General features: G+C 37.5%; 3 protein-coding genes across 6 annotated transcripts in view; 2 read left to right on the forward strand and 1 right to left on the reverse strand.

Moving 5' to 3' along the window:
• Nucleotides 1-828, forward strand: part of LOC116848493 (glutathione S-transferase 1-like) — an 8,136-nt gene extending 7,308 nt beyond the window's left edge. For both annotated transcript variants that reach the window (XM_032824635.1, XM_032824636.1), the window contains exon 6: nucleotides 559-828. In XM_032824635.1, the coding sequence (XP_032680526.1) occupies nucleotides 559-696 (138 nt within the window). In that variant the 3' untranslated portion in view covers nucleotides 697-828. The remainder of the gene's footprint in view (nucleotides 1-558) is intronic.
• Nucleotides 829-8,790: 7,962 nt separating this feature from the next.
• On the forward strand, nucleotides 8,791-11,328 carry LOC116848491 (glutathione S-transferase 1-1-like). 3 transcript variants are annotated; one of them, XM_032824628.1, is made up of 6 exons: nucleotides 8,791-9,123; nucleotides 9,204-9,352; nucleotides 9,448-9,506; nucleotides 9,581-9,722; nucleotides 10,047-10,214; nucleotides 10,861-11,328. In XM_032824628.1, the coding sequence occupies exons 2-6, from the start codon at nucleotides 9,212-9,214 to the stop codon at nucleotides 11,182-11,184; spliced, it is 834 nt and encodes a 277-aa protein (XP_032680519.1). In that variant the 5' UTR covers nucleotides 8,791-9,123; nucleotides 9,204-9,211; the 3' UTR covers nucleotides 11,185-11,328. The 3 variants fall into 3 exon arrangements, with proteins under 3 accessions (XP_032680519.1, XP_032680517.1, XP_032680518.1); XM_032824626.1 differs by having other exon boundaries at nucleotides 8,791-9,082; nucleotides 9,166-9,352; XM_032824627.1 differs by having other exon boundaries at nucleotides 8,791-9,352.
• A 363-nt stretch (nucleotides 11,329-11,691) lies between these two features.
• The window catches only part of LOC116848488, a 9,938-nt gene continuing 6,705 nt past the window's right edge, over nucleotides 11,692-14,924 (reverse strand). Inside the window, 2 exon segments of the mRNA XM_032824618.1 lie at nucleotides 11,692-12,302; nucleotides 12,703-12,978. Of these exon segments, the coding sequence (XP_032680509.1) occupies nucleotides 12,240-12,302; nucleotides 12,703-12,978 (339 nt within the window). The 3' untranslated portion in view covers nucleotides 11,692-12,239.

Genomic DNA, 14,924 nt, shown 5'->3' on the forward strand with positions numbered 1-14,924 from the left:
TATATATATATATATATATATATATATATATATATATATATATAAATAAAATGTAGTCGTATGATATATGATACAAACCTATAATCATTTTAAACATGTAAGGATAAATTGATAACAAATTATAATATTTTCTGAAATTGGGCATTTATTGAAAAGAATAATTAGAGAAAATTGACAAAGAAATGAAAATTATTCTAATAATTTTCACATTTCTCTGCAGCGGACAAGCGCATATTTCTTCGCGACAGACAGAACTTTTTGAACTTTCGTATATTTGACAAAAAAGTAGTGCCGTTTTTTTTACTTCAGCATCAGATACTGATATTATTATATGCTACTTATAAATTTCACGCGAGTTCCCGCGTTCCTCAAATTCGTAACTTCGTTTGGCTTACGTACCGTGTGATTGTGTGTTCGTACGCGATTAAAGCCGCATACGCAAGTTAAGTTTAAGCTCGCTGAGAACGTAGTTTCACACGCACACACGCAAACGTACCGTTACTGTGGCGGAAATATCGAAGAATCAGTAATTCATTCACGGTGTATTTCTTTTTGTAGCTCATGGAGTTCGATATGAGCAAATACGGTAACGTCTCAAAGTGGCTCGCTAGAATCGAGGCCGAGGCTCCTAAATACAAGGAGATTCAAGACGAGGGTTTAAAGGCCTTCAAAGAATTCGTCGACCAGAAGAAGTAGTGAAATCCTCAGACACGGATTTCATGGTTAGGAGTAACGCATCGGTGCTGTTTTTTTTTTATATTGTCCAGTATTTTTATATGTGTCACAGAGAGATGGTAATTTTGCACAAATAAATGACTGTTGAATAGACCGGTGTATGGCGCTGATTTAAACGTGCGACCGAAATAAATCGACCGCGGCAAGTCAGAGAACAGTTAGTTGGAAAAATGGATTTTGACAGACAAAAAGTGCAGTCGCAAGCGACGAGATAAGCGGTTTTGTGCTTTTGTAACGTAAAGTGTACCGTAAAGTATAGAAGATTATGAGATTAACGTTTTGCGCTCCTGGTGATCTCGTTCTCTGTTCTCGTTACAATACTTGAGGAAACTTGTTATTAAAATATTACCGCGAAATATATATCTTCCGCGCGGATCTCTCGCGGAGTATAAGGCCGGGAATTCTCACCTCCGTTGGTCACTTAACAACGGGGAAACTTTTAGCATAGTTCCCCCGCAGCCGGCTCGTTCCGTCGTTGTCGGAGAATCCTGACCTAGTCAAAGCGGTATCGCTTTGTCGCGAACAAAAACTTTCCGCGGCGAGTGACCAAGACCAAAATCCTCTACTCTTCCCTCCCCTCTCCCCTGCGCCCGCCCGTTACTTGGAATCTTGTTAACAGGTAGATTTTCGTCTTATCGATCGGCTGCGAAGTTACGTCCTGTATACGACGAGGTCTCACGAGCGAGATACGAAGCCGGTTAATAATTAATATAATTATCCTGACAAAGGTGTTGAGCGCCTTTGTCGATTCTGATTTGTCTATCCGGGATTTATGGCGGAGTATACGGTATGCTCGCCCGAAACGTGACGGATCGAACTTACCGTAGCGGGAGAAATGGCTGAAGAAGGTGTCTGTGAAATAACAATAATGAAACGACTCGGGAGAACTTGTCAAGTCCGAGCTTGCAAATATCAAGAAGCGGAAACTGTAACGACTCCTCCGCGATCCCGGCATTTTTATTTTGCTCCGTCTTTCATAAGAGCGATCTTCGAGTCGAACACGACGTTAACGAGTTTTTCGAGCCGTGAGCTCGTTCGTTCTCATTACGCGCGTAATTTGCCACTATGGTAGTCGAGCCACCTTAGAGCCGATGTTCATTTGGCTCTCCGCTCTTTAAATAGCGTTTAACGATAGCAATAATTACGGGGCGCAAGAGCCCCGCTACTTACATCCGTCGCATTTAGTCGGTGATCGCGGAAATACGACTGATATTACTAGGAGCGTAGACTACGTAACAAACTGATGCTCCACAAAATGTCGCCCGTCGAATGCAGGGCGAATATCAAAGAGGAATAATCGAGGTGTAAAACTGACGCGTGTCATAAAGCGCCTTTATCGCTGTCATTTCCACGGCGGCAGAAAGGGAATCACGAGAGTTTCGCAAGATTTGATAGATATTCGGGAAGCGTGGCGCCGCGGCTGCAAAACTTTTATTAGAGGTGCGCGCTGAGAGAATGTAAGGAAAATGTAAGTCACGACGGGCAGAGAGATGAACTTCAAAAAAGAAGAACACCGAGAGAAAGGAAGAAAAGAAAAAACTCCAACAGCACACGCTGTTCCCAAGCGGCACCCATTTAAGTACTAACCGCGCCCTACTGAAGTTGCCTGATCTCAGTGATCAGGCAAGAACCGGTGCTTTCAACGCGGTATGACCGTTGACACTCGCGACCGCGTTTTCGATTATCCGCACGCGAGTCGAAATTTTGATCCCACGTTGATCTTGCAAGTTCCATCGAACTTGAAGGGTCAACGAAGAATCCAAAAATGTACAAGTTACTGACTTACCTTGATGTCGCGGACAGTTGTTGACTGCCGTATTCTCCATGTTAAAGAAGTTTGAAGAAGCATTCGTTCAAGAATTATACAATATTTAAATCTTTTATTTATTTTAGATTATTTCAGTTATTCCTTAATTACTTAATATTCCCGATTATCTCATTATATCTCGATAAAATTTCACATTCAGACTGTGCACAAAAGGAAAATATCATTTTACTGCTAAGAAAAGCTTTTAGTTAGTCTACTTCTTTTAAATAATGCTTATCTCTGACAAGAAATATTTTCCTCTCTTAAAAATAGTCTTAAAATATGCTCGTCGTAAATTCCAGAAAAGCTCATTATTACATGTAGTCAAAAACAGAATTAATTTTTTTTATAAGAATATTATATATAGGGCTCTTTGTAGAAAAAAAATTTGGCTCGATTCTATATGTAATAAGCAAACCGGATTTTCGTTTTAATTTAACGTTCTTGATTGAAGTGCTAAATCTAAATATTCATAATGTATTTTGAGTAAATTTGACGCTTATGATGAACTTGTATAATTTTGCGAATATACATACTTATCAAATACTTAGAATAAGTAACATTTGCTTAAAAGCAGTATATAATGCAAATTCCATTGAACTTGAAGAATCAACGAAAAATCTAAAAATATATAGGCTATTGATTTACTTTGATGTTGCAGAGGGTTGTTGACTGTAACGATTTTCTCCATATTAGAGAAGCTCGAAGAAATATTCGTTTAAGAATTATACAATATTTAAATCTTTTATTTATTTTAAATTATTTCAATTATTTCTTAATTATTTAATATTTCCGATTATCTCAATATATTTCAATAGAATTTCACGTTTAAACTATGCCCATAAAAAATATTTAATATTTAATATATATTTAATATTCCTGATTATCTCAATATATCTCAATAGAATTTCACGTTTAAACTGTGCCCATAAAAAAATGTTCTACTATTAAGAGAAAATTAATTAATTTATTTAGAATTAATTTTTTTAAAAGAATATTATAAAACTTTTTATAGAACAAAAATTTGGCCCGACTCTGTATGTAATAAACAAACCGAATTTTTGTTTTAATAATCTTGATTGAAATGCTAAAACTAAGGATTCAGAATGTATTTTGAATAAATTTCATGCTTATGATGAACTTGCATAATTTTGCGGATATACAAACTTATCAAATACTTGAAACATATAACATTTGCTTGAATATTTTTCTGTGTCTTTTTTTTACGAAAGTTTCAATGAAGTTCGTAGCTCTTAAAATTTTCGTTAGAAAATTTTGAATTTTCAAAACAGAAAATTTTGAATTTTTAATTGTGTGTGACCAAGTGTAATTATATTTGAATAGAGAATTTATATAGATAAAGAAAGAAGTCAAATTATTTAGTAAAGATTAATATATGGGCAAATGGATAAAAGAACAAGATTGAACCTCATCTCTTCCTAATTTTTCTTTTTTCTTTTTTTAGGGAAGTTTTGATAAAATTCGTAGCTCTTAAAAGAGCTGATATGCAGCTGCAAAGGCAAAAATAATAGTTTTGTGTCCAATAATGCTTTATCAATAATATTGTAATCAATAGTGACTCTAAATTCGATACAAAAACAAATGCCAAATAGAGGCATTGGTTGATGTTAATAAGATCAGATTCGCGGACAAAGAAGCATTATTAGACGTGAAAATTGTCACTTGTGAAATTATTGCAATTTCTAAGGCCAGTATTCACAGAGTTGTTTAAAACCTTTGATTAAAAACATAAGTAATTCCAAATTCGTATTCATGGACCATTATTCGGCTGTTTGGATCAATATTTTTTGTATGAAATAATATAATGAACATAGGTACAATAATAATAATGAAAATAAATGTAATAATAGTAATAGGCATGAAATAATGTAATAAATATAAGTATAGATTAGTATAGTCCCAAATACAATACAAAATACAAAATAAATACAAGTATAAATTAATATAGTCTCAATGTAATGAAGCTATAAAATTAATAAATACAAGTATAGTTTGTAATAAATACAAGTATAGATTAGTATAGTCCCAAATACAATACAAAATACAAAATAAATACAAGTATAGATTAGTATAGTCCCAATGTAATGAAGCTATAAAATTTCTGATGAAACTAATTTATAAAGGAGAATATAATCAAGCTATAATTATATGTCGCATGTGGTGAAAAACTATGAATTCTGGCCTAAATTTCGACTCGGGTATTTCTTTATCTTCGATAAGTTCGCCAAACGTCCGCGAAAAACGGTAACTTCCTATATAACGAATGATTTGGCATATCTGGAAAATATATGATGTATCGCTACGTGTCGGCATCCTGTGTCCTCCATCCTGGCTTCTCGGTCCAGCATTCTGGCTGCTCCGTCGTGACATTAACACTGACACTGATATTAAAAGATCGCCTACAAAGCGGTCGCAGTTGTGTCTTAAAGTCGTAGCGCTAGTCTGCGAATCGATCATGTATCCATTTCCTTTGCGCAAACTCGTGAAAAATGAAAAGTTTTATTGAAGTCTTCAGTGAAACTTTTCATTTGTCACGAGTCCACCCAAAGGAAATGGATACATGATCGATTCGCAGACCAGCGCTACGACTTTAAAACTCAACTGCAAACGCATCGCAGAAGATCTTTAACATTGAAGCTCGCGTAGGCATAATTCACCCCAAGATATACGTGTTAACCCTTAACTAATATCGTGGGTCCACCGGACCCACGCAAAATCTTTAAATGCGCATTTATAGAGCTGTATACGCTGCAGCTCCTCGTTTATTTTAAAAATTATTTTCAGTTACTACATACAAAAAAATGACTTAGTAATATCAGTTAAACCGTGGTAGCTGATTCAAATTTAGTCAAAAGGCTAATTGTTTAGCTGTCACTGCTAAGAATTGGCTATGATAGCTAAAATACTTTTGCTATGAAATACAAATATATTAGGTGACATTAAAAATGTACATTATTTCAAGTAGCTAAGAAAATTGCAATTATTTCTAAATTTCTTATCGTATGCATATACTAAAGAAGTTTGCCGCACAGCTACAATCATTTGTTATAGTCATTTGTTTCTAGCAGCTAATATTTCTCGCTGTAGTGCCTAAGTTTAAACAGCGAATAAATTTAGCTTTGGTAATATCGACATTAGCAGTCCCTATTTCAGTGACACATCTTATCTGTCACAGCTATTTTTTTAGCTCTGGAAGCTAGTTTTTTTGCGTGTATTGTTGATTTTGATTAGAGATAAGTAAATATATGTTTAAACATTTAAAATAAAAACTAAAAACCTATGAAACACTACGAATTTTTATTTTATTAGCCTTTGAAACTGATTAGGATCCACCACGTTAGATGCGTTACAGTTTTTCACGACATAAGTTAAGGGTTAAATAACGCAATGCCGGCACGAGAGACTAATTAACTGTCTCGAAACATCCACGGAATAGTTTAATCACTCAAGAGCAACAATAGATAACGCACACCGACACGCGCGATCCGTAGTGTGCGTGTCGCTCGCCGGCCCGGAACTGAATGGATAGTTCCGGAAAAGTCTACGAGGCACAAGAGTTAAATTTGGCCCCCTTCCGCCGCGTTAAGGGGATGCTGGAGTCGATGACAAACTCGAACAATGTCGATAATGCAGAGACGATCGTCACTAACATAACGCTATTCTTTTCGTATTTCTTGTATATACAGAACTTGCATGAATGGGTGTTATTTTGTTTTATCATATTCAACGGAAAATCTAACCATATATATAAAAAATCTATAAGATATAGAAGAAAGATCTATAAGAAAATATATAAGAAATCTTTCTGCAAACTTTTTCGATATTTTTAAGCTTCCAAATGCAGATGCGAAGATAGAGCAATGTCCTTAAAAATTTTTCTGTTTGGAGCATCCACATTTTCGGTATGTACAAGTTGCGAAACTTTTGGATTAGGCAAATATTGCGCTGACAGCTTGAGATTTTACATTAAAAATTTTTTGTTCGTTTTCGTCACATGTCGAACAATGCTCCTATTTATTTTTGCACGTATTTTCATTGCGTAAAATCATTTGTAATTCTGTGTAACCAATACGATGTAAATTTTGCAGAAAAATGTTAGTGTTCTGTCGGTTTCAACTTCAGCATCCCCTTAAAGGTCTCGAATGTTTTGACTGTGTAGAGAAACAATAGAGATAACGCGCCGACACACGTGATACGTGTGTCGCCTGCCGGCTCGAGACTGAACGGAAACGTGCAAAAACATTCGCGAGGCGCAAATTTGACCACTCTGGAGGTTCTGGATGTTTTAACCGCGTTATCGCTCGACGCCTTTTGATGAGCGACGACCGTTATCGATGGGAGGGGATCAGCGTTATTGTCACATGAGAAAGAAAAGTTTATTATTCCATTTACCTGTTAATTATGTTTACGCGGCAGTTTAATTAAATGATTTGATATTCGTTTATTACGTATATTTTATGAACAGTTGAACAAATCAGGTGATTGATACGTTGATCGAAATGAAGAATAAATATTAAATGCAGATAGGATATGAATAATCGAATGTTAAATATTTCCTAAATAAGCTCTCCTTCAAGGAAATGCTGGAGTCGAAATCTTTATCGACAGAACTGATTTCTTTCCGCAAAGTTTACGTCGTATTGACTGTGCAGAAGTACAAATGCTCTTACATGATAAAAATTTCAGAGTTGACATTTCGAATGCAAATTAGCCTGTTAGACGCTATCGTTTAAAGTCAATATTCTCCTGAAAGCAACGATCTGTGACTTGTATATATTGAAATATTGGTTTATAACTTTTTTATTGGTTTATCTGATGATATTGCATCGGAAGTATTCAATTAAATTTAAATCGGATCCTGATCGGGTAAAATTCATCGGTATTTTGATCGAAAATATTCGTTTGTTAATTTTTTATCGGATAATTTCTCTCAATGTAGCGTGATTGTGTTAGTGACGAGTCATTTCTGCGTTATCGACATTGTTTGAGTTCGTTATCGACTTTAGCATCCTCTTGAGCTTCAACACTGAGGAATTCGCTATTACAAAGTAAACATTTATCGTATCAATGCAATAATCTATAAAGTGTTGAGATTTTCCATTGGTCCTATAAATTCGATGGAATTTGCGGGACTAATATAGAACGAAAATTTTGGCTAAGGTATACAGACTTGAAAAGTGTGGCAGAATAGCAAACCTTTTAATGTATCAAGAGCGTCCTGAAGATATTACTACTAAATCATTACAAAAAATGAACTTAAGGGGCTGCTGGAGTCGATGACGAACTCGAACAATGTCGATAATGCAGAGACGATCGTCACTAACATAATCACGCTATTCTTTTCGTATTTCTTGTATATACAGAACTTACATGAATGTGTGTTGCTTTATTTTACCATATTCAACGGAAAATCTAACTATATATGTGTAGAAATCTTTCTACAAACTTTTCGATATTTTTAAGCTTTCAAATGCAAATGCCAAGGTAGAGCAATGTTCTTCAAAATTTTTCTGTTTGGAGCATCCACACTTTTAGTACATACAAGCTGCGGAATTTTTGGATTAGACAAATATTACGCTGAGAGCTTGAGATTTTACATTAAAAATTTTTTGTTCGTTTTCATATCGAATGCATATATCGAGCAATGCTCCTACGACGTAAACTTTGCAAAAAAATGTCAGTATTCTGTCGGTAAAGTTTTCAGCTTCAGCATTCCCTTAAAGGGATATATATATATATATATATATATATATATATATATATATATATATATATATAATGTTACACAGAATTATGAATGCTTTTACGCACTGAAAGTACGTACAAAAATAAATAGGAGCATTGCTTGATATGTGACGAAAACGAATAAAAAATTTTTAATGTAAAATCTCAAACTATCAGTTAGCGTAATATCTGCCCAATCTAAAAGTTCCGCAGCTTGTACATACCGAAAGTGTGAATGCTCCAACAAACAGAAACATTTTGAAGAACATTGCTCTACCTTCGCATCTGCATTTGGAAGCTTAAGAATATCGAAAAAGTTTGCAGAAAGATTTCTACATATATATGGTTATCTACATATATATCTACATATATATATGGTTAGGTTTTCCGTTGAATATGGTAAAACAAAGCAACATATGTATATTCATGTATATTCTGTATATACAAGAAATACGAAAAGGATAGCGTGATTATATTAGTGACGATTGTCTCTGCATTATCGACATTGTTCGAGTCCGTCATCGACTCCAGCATCCCCTTAAAAAAAATGAGAAAGTTAGCATCGTATAACAGCGTATAATGTTGCCAAAGCGGTATGTTAACAAGGAAAGACCTCTATCTATCTACCCGTCTGTGCGCCATGAAATTCTAATAAAGGTCAGTTGTATGTACGTGTAGCTACATTTAAACGAGTGTCGGCATATCGATTGACGAAGTCACTGAAGTTGTGAATCGTTCAGTCTTCGCGTGAGACCGAAGGTGTATGTACGCGCATTCTTTCTCTGCGAGACACAGGTCGTGCCACTTGTCAACGCCTGTTAACAAGTGACGAACAGGTAGTGTACTCATAAATGAAGTAGAGCTACGTTTAATTATAGATCACGATATATTAGCCGATCAAACGGTTCTCAAGAAGCCAGGAACATGTCCGTACAATTGTATTACTTCCCTCTGAGCTCACCTTGCCGAGCTGTGCTGCTCACCGTGGAAGCGATCGGGCTCGAGATGGAGCTAATAGAAGTGAACTTAATGGCTGGTGAACACTTGACGCCGGAATACGAGGAGGTATAAGAAACGTCGATGGTTCCCGTGTTATCTTTGGTATCGAGTCCCGATAACCCGTTATTATTACGTGTAAAACCTGTCCCGTTTCCCCGCAGTTAAATCCGCAGAAGACAGTTCCCTTCATGGTGGACGACGATCTCAAACTGTCGGAGAGGTCTGTACTGTACTACGTTATAATAGCGCAGCTCGTGAGTTTCTCGCCGTATTTATTCAGAAATAACGTTCCAGTCGAGCTATTATGGCTTATTTGGTCGACCAGTACGGCGAGAATGACAGCCTGTATCCGCAAAATACGGAGGCGCGTGCTTTGGTTAATCAGCGATTGTACTTTGATCTCGGCACGCTCAGCACCAGTATAACCGGCTATTACGTGAGTATGTAATTAATTCTCTACGTAAGAGAGAAGAGCCGCAATGTACGTTTCTTCAGGCATCGGTTTCGACTTCGAATTTATACGCATCTTCCAACAACGCGTATCTCAATGCGCATTTTCGTTTGCGAATATTTAGACGTTAAAATTGAGAGAAAACTTGCCACTCTCTCTCGATGACCGTATCCTTTCTTGCAAATGAAACGATCTCTTTAACTGAAAAGAGGTCCTGAAGAAACAAACATTGATCTATCTTCTTCGAGGTATCAAACTATCCTTCGATAAATTGCGCCGTGCTTGCGATCATCGCAAGTTTCGTTGTAGATGCCTGTGTTTAAAAAACTCACCGATACGTACGATCCAACGGTTTTTGAAAGGATGACGGACGCCTTTCGAATCCTGGATACTATCCTCGAAGGGCACGATTACGCGGCTGGGCCTAACTTGACGATTGCTGATCTCGCTCTGGTCGCGTCTGTGACTACAGCAGAGGTATAATTCCGGCAATACTGATTACAATGACGTAAATGTGAATGGAACGTTTAAATTTACAAGCAGCATAGCGGTGTGAGGCAAATATATTGATATTGTATTTTTCAGAATATAATTTTATATGACAAGAAAGCATATTGCGTTACGCGGTACATTAAAATACAAGCGAAAGCATTGTGCTTCGATAAAAACACTTTGTAGTAATATTTTTCATTTTTAATGCGTGTAAAATTATTTCTAAAACAGACGGAGGCTATATGCGGGCAGTTTTTTTCATTCGCTGCACAATGTACGTGCATTTATATGCCGCGCCGGTAACATAAAGCCTCACACTCTAAACTCACGTGCATATATCCCTGTGAATTAATTCTGTAATTTTAACTCTTCAAAAGTTTCCGCACGCCAAGAGAATTCTGTTGCCCGAATTCTGCGGCGGATTACGGATTGCCTAAAGCTTAACACTTAGGACATTATACAACATCAAGTTGATGATTGCACAAACGCTGTGCAATAATATATTATTACATTTCTTGATTTTTATAACATTTTATATTTTGGACATTCTACATTTTTCTCCTCGTCAGAAATCCTATACTAGATCAATTATTTGTTTAAAGCACGAGTAAACTAATTTGTTGTATGTCAGGCTTTCGGCTTCGAAATGGAAGAATATAACAACGTTACTGATTGGTTGGAAAGAATAAAAACTACTGTACCTGGATATCAGAAGGCTAATGGCGATACAATCGAAATGTATAAGCAAATTGTAGAAGAGTCACGAGCCAACGAAGAAGAAGGAAAAGAAGAAGAGGAAGAAGAAAAGGAAGAAGAAGAGGAAGGGGAAAAGGGAGAAGAAGAAGAAGAGAAGGAAGAAGAAGAGGAAGGGGAAAAAGAGGAAGAAGAAGAGAAGGAAGAAGAAGAGGAAGGGGAAAAGGAAGAAGAGGAAGCAGAAAAGGAAGAAGAGGAATGAAACAATTTAATATTATATAAAAAAGTTTTGTTTTTCCATTTTCTTCAAATATTCGAGTGTTTTATGTAAATAAGAGTGATCGTATTGCTTTTTCACATACGATGTTAGCAATCCAATTAGCAATCATAATATACAAAATTTTAATAAAATCGAATCTTTATTTCCTAATAATTAACCTACTTCGTTTAACTGTCCAAACTGTAAGCTAGTTGTATATCAAGTGGAGAGATTAATTATTATTGCAATCAGATCGTGTGTCTAACATCAAATTAATTTGCGTAAATGTAAATATCATATATGAAAGTATCACATATCATCTTCTTTTTTTTCGCGTTGCTTTTCTTATTATTTCTGCGCGCAATTTCCGTATGTGACTTCACTGAAATTCTTGTCGTTTGGAAATGCAGAACAGCATGCCGACTGACGGCAACGCAAGCTTCGCACTACTTCATTCTCAGTACATGGTACAGACATCCTATATATCGTGCGTCGGTTAGTAACCGAAGATCGTAATTGGAGTAGAAAATTAAAATTCGGTGAATTACGACAATTGGTTATTTTATCAAATAAAAATATATATTTTTCCTACTGTATGAGGCCTGGCACTATATTTAAATAAATATTTATATTGTAATCGACGCGCGTTTCCTTTTAATGATCGTGTTCTATCCAAGTTATTTTATCTACAACGGAAACGTAGTTTCCAATCTAGTATGGTATATCGCACAAAGATATTACACTTCACACACACATACGTATCTATATTATTTAGAAAAATATACATAACTTGTATAGATGTTGAATTTTACAGCATAGTTCATCGACAATAAATTGCTGTAATGAAAACAAAAGATAAAAATATCAATTATGACTGCGCACTTACCGATGGAAGAATGATTCCTAGCGATGAATTACGGGTGTTCGTTCTGGAGGTAAAAATGTACAAGCGGACATACACATCACTAAGCCAATCTCGTAGCGAATGTACTCGGAGAGATTCTTCCTCATTCGACGCTAGTTGACCTCCTCTATGTGTGGGACTATATTTTTCAAGACTATATTTCTTCTTCGCTCATTTGTCGTAGTAAAGTAAAGTACGACATCGCGGTGCTTAGTATCTGTAAGCACGAGTGATACGCGTTACATTTCGCATTTTGTAGCAAAAGAAATGGCTTCGCCGTTTACGCCGTTAGATATCCTCAACAGTCCCCAGAGGGGCCGTAATTGGACGTATTTCTTGAAGAACTATCTACTTTTTTCAGCACGCCCCCTCGTCCTCCCACGATGTCATAATTCAAAGAATCCCGACGAGAGAAGAGCGCTGTGGTCGCGGCTATAACGTATTCGCATTGATGTGTTTTACAAGCGGCCGGGAAAGGGTAAAGTGCGACTCGCGTATAACATCCGCGCGAAAAAGCCAGTCACGGACGGCGGGAGCTTCTTAAAACTTGCGCGGCAAACGAACTTTTTCCGCCGCGGAAGTTTTAAGCGAGGCCATTCGTCGCGTCGTGCACTTACCCCCGTGAAAGTGTCCAAGGACATCACCGCGAAATGTCCGGCGGTTAATGCGCACGGTCGACGTGCTCTGATCATGATCATAATTAGCCCCTTCCTCAGCGCCCTGCCCGGGCCGCTGCCGGGTAAAAGATACCACTTGGAGTTGTAAGCGGCGTCGGAGATGGCCGCGCTTTGCACGATTATGTCGTTACACGTCCACGTATAAATAAGTAGCTGGATAAGACCGCCCACGAAGTGGAAGGCGAAAATACACTTCCTGATGGCCACGTCCGCCGCCTGCGGACAAATGAGCCGTGAGGACTGTTCCGCGACGCGAAATAACAGCACGGAATAACCCCCTCTCGCGCGCGAGGAAACGTCGTAAAACGCGTGATGCTCTTCATCTTTCGCGATTGTCGAGCGGTCGAATTGCGCGACTCGCTGTATAAATGAGAGGGCGCGTTCTGTATCACGGGGAGATTTACTCGCGAAGCTTTCGGCCGTACTGTTTACGCGTTTGTATTTATTATTTATATTGCGCATTTGTTTGTAATAAAATTTTCTATCATAACAACCTCACTCTGTGTAAGCCAATCTGACTTTTCTGTACAATCAACGCTGTCAAAATTAAAGCAGACGCACAGAGGTTGGATAATGGTGTGCAGCGCGACCCGCCGGGTCTGACTTGTCATGCGAAAATAAATGAAAACTCGTGGAGCGCAATCGCGGCTTTTAAGCGAGACCTTGTTTTGGAAGGAATCAATCCTGAAAATTAGAAAGTTAATAATATTATCGTGACATTTCAAGCCCGGATGATCTCTCATCACGAGGTCGACGGCCCCGTGTTGCGTGCAGTCGTTCCAGGGAAATTCGTTATAAAATTTGCGAGCTTACGAGAAACTGGAAACCGCCAAAGCAGATTACCACGCTGGAGAGCAGCAACTGACCGAGTAATAAAGTGGCGAACACATGTTGCATGTTCTGCAGGTATTGTAACAGCATGTAATGCTGCCGCACACAATCCTGCAATTAGCGCGACCGGCACTTGAAAGCTCCGCTGTGAAATTCTTCAAGCGCTGAGTCAGACGCAAAGTATGATTCGATTTTCAATAGATGACGTTGCACGCGCACTTAAGTAACACGAATAATTATAATGTCCGCTAAATGCTCAACTCAATCAAACTTGTCTCAAAAGTCGCACCGAACTATCTAACTAATCTAATAATTCTCTAATGTGCGAAGATTCTAATCGCTTCGAGTATAATTAAAAGCGCCCTGCCCTCGAGCCTCTTACCTGTAATCTCTTGAGCGCCAAAGCGACGACTTTTGCCTCCGACAGACTCCTCTTGTCGCTCGTCGCACTTTCGGCATAACTCTCGACGACAATCTGCACCCTGTGAGCCAAGATCTTCAGCTGCGCGGCGGCGTGGATGCAGAACGTGCTCACGAAATTGTCAAAGCAGAAAGTGCAGATGCCCGAGTGCACCGTCGAGAGTGACTGTAAGAATAGTGTTATCGATGTAGTTTGGAGTGTCTGCAGCGTTGGAGTTAAGCAGCGTATCTGCGACGCAAAATATATCATACCAATGTAGTAGATCAAATCAAAATGCACGCAAGATTTCTCTTATTTTGCAAACAAACACGTAAAATGTGGAGTTACTAATTAAAAAAGACTGGAGTTACTAATTAAAGAAGATTGAAGCACACGCGCTATATGGCAGATAAGTATTGAGATAGACTGTCGTTGTGTGTTTGCGAATTAGATAAAATTGCACAAAAAAATCTTGTCATTATGCAAATAATTATATAGATTTTTGAGTTATTAATTAAAGAACATTGATGCATTATCGCGCGTGGTCATCCGTCAATCTTATTTAATTAATAACTCAGAAATCTACGTGGTTATTTGCAAAATGGCAGAGGATTTTCTTGTTTAGTTTGACACAATTTACAAACATACGACAATAGGCGTTATTACCATCTGTCGTGTTGCGCACGATTATTCGCCAATTTTTTTAAATTAATAACTTAGAATTTTACATTGTTGCTTGTGAAATGATAGAAGGATTTTTTGTTCATTTTGACCTAATCTACATGGAGACCGGAGATACGAGGGTGGTCTGAAAAGTTTCCGACCTCAACGTGAAGATAGCAGCACTTGTAAATAAAAGCTAGTGAATTTCGTTGTTCATCTGTTGACAGTTACTCACCGAAGTTTCAGCCATTTTGGACTCGCAGTTGTT

This window comes from Odontomachus brunneus, unplaced genomic scaffold, assembly GCF_010583005.1.
Source record: "Odontomachus brunneus isolate Ranch 3 - 2012 unplaced genomic scaffold, Obru_v1 Obru_scaffold_096, whole genome shotgun sequence".
In the NCBI taxonomy this organism is placed as follows: domain Eukaryota; kingdom Metazoa; phylum Arthropoda; class Insecta; order Hymenoptera; family Formicidae; genus Odontomachus; species Odontomachus brunneus.